We start from the raw sequence: 16,033 nt of genomic DNA on the forward strand, positions 1-16,033 counted from the left end.
TAGCTCAAGATCTAGGACTACAAGACCAAGTGGTGGCCGATCGAGGAGAAGACGTGGAATTCGTTCATTTTGTTTTGTCAGATCAGAAACCAGTCTCAAATTAAAAACAGGAGCTTCCCCTGTTCTCATGGATTTCTAACTACACAGAATTTTATGACATTTCAAACAATGAATTGACTGATTTATCACTCGCTGATTTCAAAAGTAAAACACAAGTGAAGAAAGTCATTAGCATGCCATGTCTAAGAAGAAACTACACAGATCTCATCCTAGTTTGTGTATTTGGGGCTTGGCTTGTAAAGGAAAAAAACTACATCCCCAGCATTTGTATATTTATCAAATTCAGGATTCCAGTCCTACAATATCGGAAATTAGTGCATAGACACTTGGTATATAATATTGTTACCAAACTAAAAGAGGACCACGGCGCTAGGAATGGGCTGATTCTAAGTAAATGAAATTATCTCAAATAAAAGAAGTTTTAATCCCTCAAGCAAAAGATGTGGTTCATTTATTACTGAATCTTGACTAGCAAGTTAAAGGTAACAAAAACTACATCTTAGATTATAAAGAGCAAGTCATTTTTAGTAAATGCAAGTCATTTTCTTAACCTAATGTACATAAGTAGTAACAAAACATCAAACAGCATAAGAAGACGTACAAAATATTATTAACATTTTCGAAAACTCGTTAGCATCTTTATAACCTCTTTTATGTTATTGCCACACCTTTTCTTTATTAACTGTTACTTTTAAATCCTTAGCCAATACAAGAATTCTGATCAAAAGAAGAAAAACAGAACATTCTATTTACCTTGAAGCTGAACAATGGTAAACAATACAAAAGAAAAATTCGATATTTGATCTACCAAGTCATTTTTTGGAGGTGTTAGATTGAAAAAAACTAGTTTCGCTATATAGCTCAAATTTCCTATTAAGTTTCTTTCTTCTATAGAATTAGCAACGGTACATATATGGAGATTCAAGCTAGGCAATGCTTAAAGAATGATTTACAAGAATCATGCTAAAGGCTAAAGCCAAGCTAATTAACTAGTGCACTGTAATTGTTTTTCAAAATCTAGCCCTCCAGAATATGAATTTAAGCAAAAGTATGCAAATACATAATACTGTAACTATGGTTGATGAGACCATCTAATTAATGGCCCTACTAAGCACGTATAATGTGGAAAGTTTGTCTGTTTGCCTTGCTACATGCATGCATGCATGGAGGCATTAATCAGGAATTTAAGCAAAAGCTATTTTGGTGTGATTCCTCAAAAAACAATGTCTCAACACTCAATCCATGTCCAACACTTGGCAAAACTTAAACATCAGGAGAGAGTCCATCAACTGTCAAACAAAATTGGGATTCTAATCTGAAAAGCTTTGGCTTTTTCTTAAACATTTGGCATAACCATGATCAAGAGTACAAGCAAGAAGAGACAACGAACCAATCGATTCCTTATACTCACAAGATTCCATGCATACAAAGTATACTATAAACCATTAATTAAAAAATGATAATTTTTTGTTACCAAGAAAGAAAAGACATGGAATTTGTGTATTATGCAATGCAACATCACCATAATATGAACAGTTGTATGTAAAGACTACACACTTTATTAAAGTGGATTGAAAAGTAAAGAAACTTCTTTTACTAACCTTGAGAGAAAAATTTAAGGCTTTCCTTTGCCTTTCTGGTCAAAGTGGCGGCTTCCATCGCCGTAGTAGAGCTGCCAGCCTCTGCCGTCGAGAGCAGGTGGAAACTGGTGGTGGTGATGATTTTCCGGCGTGCCGATGAAGAACTGTCCGTCTAAATTAGGAAGAGAACTAGCATACCTCTGAAAGGGATGCTGCACCAAATTTAGAGACGGTGATATTGATGATGAATTGGACTGAAGGGTCCCCCTATTGAAACCAGCCAGGTTGAAATTCAGGTTATAATTATCTCCACCGCCTCCACCATTGGCGGCGGACGTGACGGTGCTGGCTGGAATCAAATGGTCAGAATCCATGAATGCAAAATGTTGTAACTGATCTTGATGATGGTTTTGATGATCATAAAATTGGGAAATAGACATTGGTATTGTAGTTGATTGATGATGAGTTGGGAGAGAGTTCCCCATTTGAAAATGCGGGCCACCGGAGCTGAAATATTCCATAGGTGGTGGCTGTGCCGCCTGTGACCATTGCCGGTGGTGACCGGTAAGCAACTCCGTGAAAGAGTTCTGGTTTGGATTTTGGCTACATGGTTCATTTTCTTTCTCCTTCGAAGTTCTCTCCCTGGCTCTCTCACGCGCCGCCTTGACTCGGCTGACTCGTGCATCCGACCGGCCGCCGGAAAGAGACAGACCGCCTGAACCCTTGCTGTTGTCCGAATTACTACCACAAGCAGATTTAGACAAGTGATCATTATTACTGCTGAAATTCTGCTTCTCATCACTCAACTGCTTCGGCGGCGTCTCGGGAAACGTGCCTTCAAGAGACGGGAGTTCGGAGATTGAGTCGGCGGCGGCCTTGATGAGCCACTCTACAGCCTTGCTCGGCTGATCGTAACCCAAACGATCCTGTAAATCGTAGAATTGAATCGCCGTCGTCACCGATAACCTAACTCTCCTGTCTCTAAGCCCTTTCGAAGTCCATACTTTACTATGCCGATCTTTCCCGCCTGAAGCACGTGACACACGGATGATCCTCGACGACGGATGCCAAACACGGAGCCGATTAGTGGCGGCGCCGCCGCCATTATCTCCGCCATTACTTATATTTCTTACCTCTTTCTCGTCCTCATCATCTATCTTGGTACTGTTTCTGATTTTACACCCATCCACCTCCATATAACACACTTTCATGCCTTAAAAGCCATAGAAATTCAAAACCCACTTCAAATTTCTTCTCAGTTCATATAAAGTTTGGAGCTTTAATGGCTTTTTTTTAATGGGTAGAGAAAAAAAGATGATATTTTTATGAATGATATATCATAGTCAAAGTCAGGATTGATTCAGGAAGCTATTTGCACAAGTAGCTTTTTTGCAGTTGCAGAAAAAGCAAAGGCTGGAATTTGACAGCAATTAATCAATCCTTCACAAATTAAGTATATCTGCAAAAATACAAACACAAGGTTGAAAAATGAAAAATATATATTACCTAGCTAGTACTAGTATTAGTAGCTTAAATCCAGCTTAAAAGTAATTGAGCACTTTGATTTGAGTATTTTGTGCTTAATTAAAAGAAGAAGTAGTACTAATTGCTTATGGTAGTAGCCGATCTAAAAATAATTAAACCTAGCTGTGATGATGATAGTATTTAAAGCTTTAGCTGAACTCCAAAAAATGGCAGACATTAACAACAACACTACTAATAACAACTCAATTAAAGGATAATTAATAGTAAAATAAACAAAACAAAAATCCCAAATCCCATCACTAATAACAACCACTGTTTCAGATTTACCAACAACTAACAGGAAAATAAAAAATTAATTATGAAGAAATTATTTAATAAATAAAATGCTACATACAGGTGTCAAAAGCTCTCTCACTCACCTTAATAAAATTTGAATGTATTTAGTTTTGAGGTTTTTATTTTGTCCCTCTCAGATCTTTTGTTTGAGGTAAATATGGTTGTGTGGATCTGCTTCAAGCTTCCAATTTCCTGCATTTATATCAGCAAGCAAATCAGACAAACAAAAGATTTGATTTTTAATTAATTATATTCAACCAATAAATATCTCAATAATGAAAGCAAGAAAAAAATGACAGCAATGCCAATGACATTTTAGAGCAATAAATGAACTCTCAATAATGGCTTGCTTAACCTGAAATTTTCAGCTCATTGAAGAATTTTTATTTTATTTTTCCGAGGAAAAAAAATTCTTTGAATTACCAAATCATTTATCTAAAAAACTTGTACAAAATTTATGATTTTTCTTTCAAAAGCAATAACCCTTTCGTCAAGAATTGCTAAAATCATTGAAGCAAGTTAGAGAAGCCACAAAAGATTGAATTTTTAGAATGAAGAAGTATAGGGTCGACTTTAAGGATTATTATAAGAATTAATTGGAAGATAATTCCTTCTTAATTGTTGTTTCTCTGATTAACTGGATGTCATAACTAAAACATAAGGATTAAACTCACTTCAAATCAACCAAAAAACACCTACCAAAAGGTCCTAGCTTTTTAGGGCTAGAAGAGATGAACTAAAATGGAGAGAGAGAGAGAGATTGGGAGGTTAATTACATTTTATAAATATCCTGTAAGTGAAGCAAATTAGCGGCCTTATCGGGAAAGGGCAGACATAGCGCCGTTTAACACACATTCTCACACACTCCACCTCACTTTTCTCTGCCCTTACCTTACTTATTCTTCGGGATAATACCACTTAAGTACTTAAACTTTCTCAACTTTACAGTCTGCCACCTAAATATTTAAAACTTGCATATGAATACTTGAACTTAGAAAACGCTAGACATCTCGAATTCTCGATACCTAGGCTAGGCTAGTAACGCCCCGGTGCAAGTACAATTTTATTCATCTTAATTATTTATTTTTATTTTCTATATGGGATTCTATTCCACTTGAAGAAAGATCTTAATCGTTTCGAATCAAATATGTTGAGAATTAATTGAGACGGTTAAATCCCTCACTGAATCTCACTCTACGCAAGCAAATCAATCAATGGCAAGTAAAAGTTTCCATTTTAATAATAAAAATAAAATTTACGAACATCAAGGAGCCAAATATCAAGTTCATAGTTCGCCCACAACTTGATATATTAACTTTAAAACGTTACTATATTAAAAGTACCTATCGTTAATAAAGCTCTCGTGTCATCGATTATCCGTTAATTGAACCGCTTATTTGTTTGATGGAGAATCTCTTCCATGGGAAAATAATATGAACCCCCAACCCCCGACTTCTCCATGTAGCGATCTTTTATTCACTAAGCTGATATCGGGTTATGAACTCACAGGCCGACACTTCGCTTAACCCGATCCAAATTACAAATTGCTGATTCATGGTCAATAAATACTTAATTCCAATATTGCTACTATGTCCCCATGCATGCATCCTTACATGGATAGATAGATTTGAACATCCTCTCTTTTCTTGATTCAAGCAAATGTGATTTGAATTATGTACGTAGTTAGTTATTAATTAATACTATTAATTTGAAATGAATAATGATAGTATATAGGTTAATACTCCTTCCGTCCCAAAATAGATGTAAATTATATTGAAAAATTTACATCTATTTTGAGATGAAAATAGTAATTATGAAGATATAAGACAAGATAAATCCAACCGACCTTTAAGTACATGACACAATATTTCCATAAACTGATATTATAAATAAATAATAAAAAAAAACAGTCAGTTTAAACCTGATTTGAATGGGCAAAATTAATTGGTTCTTGTTGGATAGCCTGGCTTTTCCATTTTTGTATTCCGTAGCAGTTATATGCGCAAAAATTATTACCCATGGTATGGGCCAGCTCAGATTAAACTAATTAATTTCATTATATATATATATATATATTTTTTTTTTTCCTTTTTCTTCAATTCGTTTTTTCCAACAAAGCAATAACAAAAGGCCAAGTTACAATCTTCCAAGATGAACGTTAAGATAACATATTTATACATCTTAGTATAAAAATTATGTTATATAAAATATTATAAATTTTATTAAAATAAAAAAAGAAAGTAATAATCCTGTGATTTTAGGTTAAGTTATCAAATTTGGATTGAATAATTTGTTTCCATTAGTACACACTATATGTATAACTTTTATTTTTATTAGGCTCTAAAAACGACGAAGATTGAGGTCTCTACTGAGATGGAGATATTCAAGGACTCTCTTAAAAACGTCAACGTCCATCGGAATCCTCAACACACGTACATCTCTGATGATAATCGTATCCTTCAGCAGACCTCTCAACGAAGATCGAGTGTTGCAGCAACTCGATACTTACGATAAACTTTTTTTCTGTCTGATGATCAGAGCCGACCACATCGACAGGGAAATGGCCAGCTGGAATGTACGGTAGTGACGATTGATTACGAATGCCAAAACGGACAGACGAGTAGAAGACAAGTGCACCCGAGGAATTGCCAAAGATAAATTTCCTCATAACAAGGAACGAAGGAGATTTTTTTTTTCATGCAATCACGTGCGTGAGTCAATAAAGAGATAAAATTCGATATTCGAGCAGAGAATATACATCATGTGAGAAGAAGAAGAAAAGTTAAGGAAGAAAAGTTGCAAGATTTGCACATTTCTTCCCTTTTAAATCGTGACTATGTCAAATCATATGACCCGAATTTATTTCATGCGATTATATATATATATATATCCTATATGCTACATGATCATGGTTGGTGATCAATGAATCGCACATTAAATTTCAACAATATATGTGCGAGGAAGTTTCTACCTAATAATTTACTATAAAATGGTATAAATGAAGATCATTTTGTTACGAAACTCAAGCATTAAATCTAGTTATTTTTCAAAACTTAGCCACAATAGCTCTGGTTTTGCGGCAAGAGATGACCTTGGAAGATTGATTCAAGTTGAGAATGACTTCATCAGTAGTGTAGAAGATGCTTTACATGCTGAAGTACTAGCTACTTGGAGCCTGGAGGGCTATACTTTGAGGATGCATCTCTGAAATAGAATAGAAAGAGGATTGTCTGCTGTTGATTTATGGTCTGCAGTCTCGTACGAGAGTTTCACGACGCTTTACATGCTGAAGTACTAGCTACTTGGAGGGCTATACTTAAGGTCCGTTCGTTTCGTGGTTTGCAGATGTTCGAGCATGCTCAAAACAGTCTCAAAAGACGTATTTTTTTAATAAAAATGGAAAAAAGACAAATTTTAAGACTGTTTGGAGCATGTTCGAACATCCGCAAACCACGAAACGACTTTGACTTCTTTTATTGATATTTGTCCTTTTCCATCGATAAATAGGGAGGCAATCAGCTAGCTCATTATCTAACAAAACTAAACATTATTTTCTCGTCAATTTTTACTTGTTTTTCTCTGTGAGGTGCCTCCTATGATAGTGGATGTAGTCCGATCGGATGTTTTAATTGAATGAACCTCGACTTCCCAATCCAATATATATATATCAAAAAGATATATTATATTAATTAAGTACTCTTTCCATCCTATTTTATTTGTTCAAAATTATTTTTTCACAAATTTCAATATACTTGTCTTTTTATAAAATTAATATAAAATTTTATTATTTTATCTGTATATGTGGTGATTTAAAATTTGAAAATTATAAAATTAATAATTAGTGATAAATTAGTAAATATATATATTTACTATTTTATTTGCATGAAATAGTATTTTTGGACCGATAAAATTATTAATTTAAGAATTTTTATTAGCCAAAGTAGAAATTTGTGGAGAATAAGGAAAATAGTGATTGTGGTTGTATCATGATTGTTAACCAAATCGTAATAGTAAAGCTGAGGCTTGTTCGCGAAATTCCATGCCAAATCACTTGCCGCTTTAAAAGAAGCCAGACTTTAATTATTCAATTTTTTTTGAAAGACTTTAATTATTCCGTTATTTTCTCGTTTTAACAAAGAAATAGTAGTATTGTTATATATTATCCAATTATTGTATATTAAAAAAAATTATTCATATTTCTAGGACGACAACTAGATATTGTAAATATATTTTACTTTTGTATGTACATTAATAGAGAATCTAACTGATTTCACTAATTGTAATAAAGTCATAAACATCTCTTCATGAAATCTCTTAGAAATATTTCTTTTAGAAAGATTTTTTTAAAAATAAAAATAAAGCGTGACTCAATGATTAAGACATTTTTTTTTTCAAAAATTATAAATTTGATTTTTGGAGCAACGGGATGCATAGCTCATTATATATGAGACATAAAAAAAAAAAAAAATCTCTTACAAATAATTTAAATCAAAATTTAATAGATTAGTATTAGTCGTGATCGGTTGTTTCCAAATTGTATTCGTATCTGTCGCTGTGGGCGGTTTTAGTGTAAGCGGCTCTAATTTGATTTTGATTATTCTATATAATTTTTAATCAAAGTCTGATGATCTACTGGATATTCGAGTGACTATTATCTTAGAAGTCAAGAAATCGACCAGAATCATAAGGATTGAAAGAGGATTATCTCTTTTTGGGTAGTTTAAAACCGTTAATTAAAAAAATATGGATTCGGATTTTATTTTCGAAACCGGATCTTGACCCGTCGGTTCCATGACCGTGGTCATATCTAGTGACACTTGCTCGAGAAAGGAGGCAGGTGCACGTGTCATTGTCTGAGAGAAATAAAAGTTTTTAATCGATCAATGCCTTTTGCTTGAAGACAGCACATGTCATGGAAAATTTATAAATTGTTTGAGCATTGACTTGACTTGAGTCAAACATAGTACGGAATCGGTCAAACGTAGAAGTAGAACCAAAAAACTTGGTTCCACTTTAAATCATCCTCTCGAATCATATTTGATTCAATCTAAATTTATTTTCTTGAGCCGACAGAAGAGTTTTGATTACGAATCGATCAATTCTATACAAAAAACAAATCGATCTCAACCTAAATTAAACTCAAATTATATCTTAGAATCGTAAACATGATCAAATCAAATGAAACTATCAATTCGATCGGTTTGACACACTTCGATTCAAATGGCTAATGGGTTGCTGACTGGAGGATGACGGAGGATTGGGAACGGTTCTGATGTGCTTGTGTATCAGGATAGGTGGATTAAAAATATACCTGATTATAGGATTCCGTATGGCATGCAAGGGGATATGAATCTTCGAGTCCACAACCTCTTTGATTATCAATCTCGGAAATGGAAACAAGGCCTGCTGTCCGAACTTTTCCCCTCCTCAGTGGCTGAGGCAATCGCAAATACCCCAATTGGTAAGGCCGATAATCATGATACATTGATTTGGTGTGCTGCAAAGGACGGACAATACTCGGTCAAGTCTGGCTATTATGTTGCTAAGGATATGATAATGGAGATCGAGCAACCAGCGTCATATGCTGGGTTTCAACACTAGGAAACACTTTGGAAGCTGAAATTACCACCAACTGTGAAATTCTTTGCGTGGGCCTGCTCGGGACTCGGGACAACCTAAATCGTAGAGGTATGTCCTTACCAACTCACTGTGAAGTTTGTTATGATATGGAGGAGTCCATTCTGCATGTTATTAGGGATTGTTGTTGGGCTGGTTCGGTATGGAATTGGCTGAATATGTCTGCAGTTTGTAGTACTGGTCATAACAATTTAATTTGCTGGTTGAACGGTATATTTCTTATGCTATCAGCTGATCATCTCAGCATCTTTATTGGGGTAGCCTGGAAAATCCGGTGTAATAGGAATAAGACAATCTTTGAGTCGGTATGTGCTAGAGGAGTGGTGGCAGCTGAAGAGGTCCGATTTTGGATACAGGAAAACAGGTTGCTGACCATGAGCCAGAACCAACAGAGTATGGGCATTGTGGATAGGCCAGCAACACGATGGGAGGCCCCTGAGGCTGGTATCATCAAAGTGAAATTTGATGCTTCCTTTGTTTATGGTTCGAAGTGCAACAAGTTCGGGTTCACTGCGAGGGATTCATGTGGAAAGGTGATTCATGCTGTCTCAGGGAAATTGGGGCCTGCTGAGGATGCTTGGCAGGCTGAAGCTGTGGCTGCGTCTTAGGCGCTTTCATGGGCAGCAAGTATGGATGTTAGAAGTGTCATTCTTGAAGGGGATTGCCTGACTTTAATCCAGGAATTGAAGATGTGGAGGAAGAGCTCGACAAACTGTGGATTACTTATTGAGGACATTAAGGAAGTAGCACGCAAGTTTAATCTCTATTTATTTAATTTCGTGAAAAGAGATGGCAATAAAGCGGCCCACCTCTTAGCTGCAACTAGTTCAAACCTATCTCTAGTTTGTTTCACATTTAATTCACTGCCTTGTAACATTGCTTCGCAAGTCCATTTAGACGCTATCTAATATATTGTGGCATGCCCATTTTCAAAAAAATAAAAATTATTCTTATTCATTTCTTAAGTCCTAAAACTCATATAAAAAAAAATAAAAATCATATAAAAAGTGGAAAGAAAAAAAACAATTTGTCTAATAAATTTCCGGAAAGATTGCTCCTCCATTAGGAAAAAGATTGAAGATAGAGAGAGAAATTGAAGGTGGAAAAGAAATGACCACATTAATCGAACCACCAATTGCATGCTAGCTAGCTTCCATCTCTCTTGCTTCGGAGGCACACCTTATTCTCTAGCTTTTCTAGAAATCAAAAACTTTTTTTTCCAGGAAATTTCTTCTTCTTCTTCTTCTTCTTCTTTCAATTTATAATGGATTTTACCTCGACACAGTTTCTATGCACTGAGGGAGATCATTTCAATCCTGTCGTTACTACGGTAATGCAAATGTCTGGCATTCTCGTTATATCTCAAATCTTCCATCTAATCCTAAAGCCTCTAGGACAACCAGGACCCATTGCACAAATTCTTGTAAGGATCATTTCCTATAAATTTTCCAATCATTTTGATCATTATGCTAAATTATTTTTCACACCAAAGTGCTAAATGATTCGGGTCCCTTAACGCCCACATTATGTGCCTATCAGTTGCTCGAACATGATTAAACATATAAAGAACACTAAGAAAAAAAATTCATGCTTTCTTTTTCTTTTTTGTTTTGTATATTAACAGGCAGGATTGGTTCTAGGCCCCATGTTGCTGTCCCGAATCGAAACTGTCAGATCCTTCTTCTTGCAAGACTCTTCTAAAGACTACTTTCAACTTTCCGACTTCCTCTGCCGGGTAATTTTCATGTTCTTGATTGGCCTAGAGACAGACTTTATGTATATGTGGCGAAATTTCGGTAGAGCAAGCACCGTAGCATACGGTGGAATATTCGTATGTGCAGTTTTCGGAGCGTCGGTATCTTTTTACCTCATACATCAGCTAGGAATTGTAGATAACAAGCCAGGATTCTACATAGTCGTGATGGTGATCCTAGCAAACTCAGCATCGCCTGTCGCAATTCGTCTGGCTGCAGAATTGAAATTCGAGACTTCAGATATAGGCAGATTGGCAATTGGCGCTTCTCTAATAAATGAAATGTCTTGTATCATGTTTTACTCCGTTTTCTACGCTACCACGAAAGGAAGCAGATTTAGCGTATCACTTTCATACCTATTCTACACCGTACTTCTGATTATTGCAAACCACTATGCAGCATACTGGATCAATCGACGGAATCGAGCCAAAAAGTACATCTCGAATGCCGAGGTTTTGCTATTTCTGGTTGTCATTGTAGGTATGTCCATGTTCATTGAAAATGGTGGCTTTAATTCCACGCTTTTCTATTTTATCATGGGAATTACATTTCCTAGAGAAGGCAAAACTACTAGGACATTGTTGCAGAAACTAAGCTACTCAGTTCACAACTTCATCCTTCCGATTTATTTCGGCTATGCGGGGTTCCAGTTCGATATAAGTAGAGTCGATCTTAAGGAAGGAATTGTGATTATGGTTATGATCTTGTTAAGCATAAGTGGAAAGATAATTGGGACTCTCGCTGCTTGCCATTATTTGAAGATGCTACAGACCGAGGCCATTTTCCTAGCCGCCATTCTTAATCTGAAAGGACATGCCGATCTTTTGCTCATACAGAATAATTCAACCGCCGAAAGCCTGGTAATTAAGACAATGCCTCTTTTTCTCTTAAAGTAAAAATTACTTGAAACGATAACTTTTAAAAAGTAACTCTGCTCCAAACCAGAGTAATAGCCTAATGATTTGGTATTTATTCATTTGGGAGGCTGGATGCTCGACTCCTGCAGAGCGATCATTGTGATTTACGGGTAGAACCGTAGAATTATATTAGGAATGTTCAAAGAAAAAAAATAACTAGCTCTTGTAAAATTTTTATTTCCCAACTTTTGAAAATAACAAACTTGCCTTAGGAAATAAATGATTAATTTCTTTAATCTGATTTGTAAATACAGACATGGTGGGGCCCAGAAATTCGTAGCTTGTTCGTGGTAATAATAGTTATTAACACGATAATAACTGGGCCAACAGCTGCTTACATAATGAAAAGGGAAGAGAAGTTCTTTTGTCACAGTCAGACTTCTCTGGAAATGCACGATCTCGAGACTGAGCTCCGAATGATGGCTTGCGTCTATGGAGCGCGAAACGTTAACGGCGCCGTTAACCTAATATCGGCATTAACCGGCTCTCAGGTTGCTCCGATCACACCTTACTTAGTCCATCTAGTCGAGCTCCCGAAACGCCGCAAAACAAAAAATTTATTGTACAACCAGCTCGAAGATAAGGACCAATTCAGTGACGAAGAAGATTTCGGCGGCAACGACGTGATGGAAATCAACGAAGTCGTTGATCATTATACGTTGGACACGAAAAACGCCGTTCGCCGGGCGAAACTGGTGTCGAGCGCCGAGGCATTGTATGAGGATGTATGTAATAGTGCGGAGGATTTGAGGCTATCGATCATATTTCTACCGTTTCATAAACATCAACGAATCGACGGGAGGCTAGAGACGACAAAAGAATCGATTAGGACGACGAATTCTAAGGTTTTACGACACGCGCCTTGCTCGGTCGGGATCCTGGTTGACCGGTGGCACACCGGATTCCAACAACCGCACGCAACGGATTTAGTACAACACGTGGCGGCTTTATTTTTCGGAGGGCCCGATGATAGAGAGGCCTTAGCTTGTAGTAAGCGAATCGCGGATCATTCTCGGTTAAATTTAACGGTGATTAGATTCCTACCGTCTTTGTCAAGCAAGGAACAAACTCCCACAATGAATACCGGCGAAACCGCGAAATCGTCATCGTCGTCGTATTCACAAAGTAATAAGGATGAAGTCTTAATGGCAATATCTACCCAAGAGAGTGAAACGGAGTTGGATAATTGCTTTATGGACGAATTCTATGGTAGGTATGTATCAACGGGACTTGTCGGATATATCGAAAAGCACGTCCACGACGGGACGGAGACGGCAGCGGCTTTGAGAGATGTGGGGGACACGTATTCATTGTACATTGTTGGGAAAGGGGGAAGGAATTATTCGCCGATGACTACCGGTATGAGTGATTGGGAAGAGTGTCCTGAATTAGGCACGGTTGGGGATCTTTTGGCCTCGGTAGATTTTGATGTTCATGGCTCCGTTTTAGTCATTCAACAGCACAGAAGATCTAGAAATTATCGATGATTAATGTACCAAAAATTGTTTCTGATCTTATTCTTGTACACAAGATTGTACATATATTAGGTTTTTTCTAGTCAACTTTTAGTTTAGTGCTCCATAATTTCTCCATTTTTTGTTTTCTATTATGACAACCACGATTTGAATTCGTCGTTCTCAAGGACTAATCTCAGAAGTACAAAGAAAGCAATATGAAAATATCCAACACATTGGATACAATCAAAGGGGTTACAGAAAAATCGAGATAGAAAACCCTCAGAGAAACTTATACTAACAAGTGGGACTATTTGTATCCGATTCAGAAGAATAAGGGCCAAGTACTCAAATCGATAAAACTACAAGGACCGGAAGAGTTGAGTCAGAGTCAGTAACCTTTAAAAGGAAGATCGCTTCGCCGTCATCTCTTCTCTCGAGTCCAATCAAACTGACAGCAGTCTCCAACTCCGGCCGCCTTTAGCTGCTCCGTCGTCTTCAGGTAAAAATCTGTCTCTCTCACACGGGGCTGGTAGGGTTTAGAAATTCGATCATCAATTTTGATTTAGAAATTTCAATTTGCGATTTTTAGGGTTAGGAATTTTCATTCTCCTTAACCTGTATATCGTATTCTCAGCAATGATTTTGGAATTTGGGTTTTTTTTTTTTTTCTTTTTTTTTTTTGTAGAATGAGTCGATCTCAAGGGAAACGAAAACGATCAGATTCAGAGGTCACATCTGATTCACTAACAGGGCATGAACAAACTCTGTATAATATAATCCGGAGCAAGGAAAACAATGGAATCTGGGCAAGAGACCTCAACCGAGAAGCAAAGCTTTCCGGCAACGTAGTCAAAAAACCTATCCAGTCACTTTTATCTAATAAACTCATAAAGGAGGTGACACACTTTGAAAAGAAAGGGAAACACTACATGGCGGTCGAGTTCGAGCCGTCGGATGAACTCACCGGAGGGGCATGGTACACAGACGGCAGCCTCGACATGGACCTAATAACGGACCTGAAAGAAAAGGTTTTCCCTCAGATCATGCGTAAGCTGAAAGTTGCAACTTTAGAGGAAATTGTGGATGGAATCAATAGGAGCCAGGTTTGCAACGTTACCTTGGCCAAGAAGCAAGTGGAAGAGATATTGAAAGCTTTGGTTTTGGATAATGTGATATTGGAGGTGAAGAGTAACGGTTCCGGGGAGTTTTCGTCTATTCCGGTTGGGAAAACGTGCTATAAAACTGTTTTGAAGAAAAGAAGCGAACCAGTGATCGGAGCCATGGCTTCCATTCCATGTGGAGTATGTATACAAATATCTCGTTGTACTCCTGACGGCATAATCTCTCCCAACACTTGTGTTTACTACACCAAATGGTTGGATTTTTGATTTGTTTCTAATTTTCTCTAGAGATTCGAATTCATTTGTTTATTAGCATCTTTTGTAGTAAGGGAATTTTGGTTTAACCCTGCTTAAAGACAATGGAGAAAGTTTTATTTTAACTAATTTGAATCATCTTGTTTAAATACAATGACGCACATGATTTTAGTAAATCAATCTTACTAGTTACTGCTAATTTTGTATTAAAAAATGAACCCAAATAATTTAATTATTGCACTTTTGTAATTAATGAAGAAGGGCGTGATCAAATAGTCTAGGCGTTTCATCGAGAAAGGCATATTTTTTGTAAATTTTTTCACTCCATTTTCTTTTATCTGAGGTGGAATTGGAATTCAATGAAAGAGGAAAAGGAAGAAGACTGTAACTAGAATGTCCGAGTCATTTTCCTATATCAAAGGATTTCCTTGAAAATATCCTAACATAATGACGCACCACATGATAAAAACAAAACTCTATCTCACTCATCCATTCCATCATTTTTATCACTAACAATAAACCTAGCCCATATTACAATTCTCTAATGGATTTTAACTATGGACGAGGACACAGATCATCTCCTAGCACTCCCAAAATTTCCCTCAAAATTATGTAGAAGCTCTTTGATCTCTCTAGGATTACCGGGAGTCAACGTGATCAACCATGATGACGATCTCGCCTACACGAGTTTGAAAGACATCATTTGGAGTTCGTCTCATCAATTCTCGATGAATCAAGATTGGAACAACAATGAATTTGACTCCTCTCATATTACGATCAAGAATCAACTTGTGAAGCGAGCAGCGTCGGCCTATCTCCAATCAACGGCGATCCTAGCCAATAGAAACCAGAGTTGCTTCGTGACATTCTGGGGAAAAGTCAAGAACAAAGCTGCCTCGTGTTCTTCCTTTTGTCAGATTTACGTATGTAACATGTTACATTCTTGTTTCAGGTTTTTGTGTACAGGGTGTGGCGAATTTGAGGTTGGATGAATCATAATCCTAAGAATGTGTTAATAATTTTGTGGTTAATTAGTTGTTCATGTTCTAACTAAAGTGTATCAATTAGTCTATGACAAACACATCTTTTTAAAGTTTTACAAAACTAATTTCAGTACGATCCTTTTTTGTTTTGACTCTCGGTAGACATAAGTTCTAACGACTGGAAATTTTTCACTTCTAATTGATATTCAGTTTAAATCTAACAAGATGTGAAATGAATCGGCAAGAAGAAACTGAGGAGTGAAGAAGAAAATCGAAGTTAGCAGTTGCGGGCTAGACTTTAGCCTTTTAGGCCATTTCTTAATCACTCCGTAATTTATTTTAAATCAAAGGTTTTGATACTCATCACCAAAGTTTAGGAAATTCAGATTGTCTGGCAGTCAGATTGTTGCCATTAGCCTATCTCAATTCTCTCGGGGATCAATCATCG

At 36.6% G+C, this 16,033-nt stretch overlaps 3 protein-coding genes across 3 annotated transcripts; 2 read left to right on the plus strand and 1 right to left on the minus strand.

The window, feature by feature from the left end:
• Positions 1-1,675: 1,675 nt before the first annotated feature.
• On the minus strand, positions 1,676-2,836 carry LOC139880985 (transcription factor TCP2-like). The gene has a single exon (XM_071865533.1). The coding sequence runs from the start codon at positions 2,834-2,836 to the stop codon at positions 1,676-1,678; it is 1,161 nt and encodes a 386-aa protein (XP_071721634.1).
• A 7,526-nt stretch (positions 2,837-10,362) lies between these two features.
• LOC139880986 (cation/H(+) antiporter 2-like) lies at positions 10,363-13,256 on the plus strand. Its single transcript, XM_071865534.1, has 3 exons — positions 10,363-10,521; positions 10,723-11,712; positions 12,024-13,256. The coding sequence occupies exons 1-3, from the start codon at positions 10,363-10,365 to the stop codon at positions 13,254-13,256; spliced, it is 2,382 nt and encodes a 793-aa protein (XP_071721635.1).
• Positions 13,257-13,912: 656 nt separating this feature from the next.
• Positions 13,913-14,614, plus strand: LOC139880982 (uncharacterized). The gene has a single exon (XM_071865529.1). It carries the CDS (start codon positions 13,913-13,915, stop codon positions 14,612-14,614), a length of 702 nt encoding a protein of 233 aa, XP_071721630.1.
• Positions 14,615-16,033: the final 1,419 nt, after the last annotated feature.

The sequence above is a fragment of the Rutidosis leptorrhynchoides genome, unplaced genomic scaffold (assembly GCF_046630445.1).
Source record: "Rutidosis leptorrhynchoides isolate AG116_Rl617_1_P2 unplaced genomic scaffold, CSIRO_AGI_Rlap_v1 contig100, whole genome shotgun sequence".
Classification (NCBI taxonomy): Eukaryota; Viridiplantae; Streptophyta; class Magnoliopsida; order Asterales; family Asteraceae; genus Rutidosis; species Rutidosis leptorrhynchoides.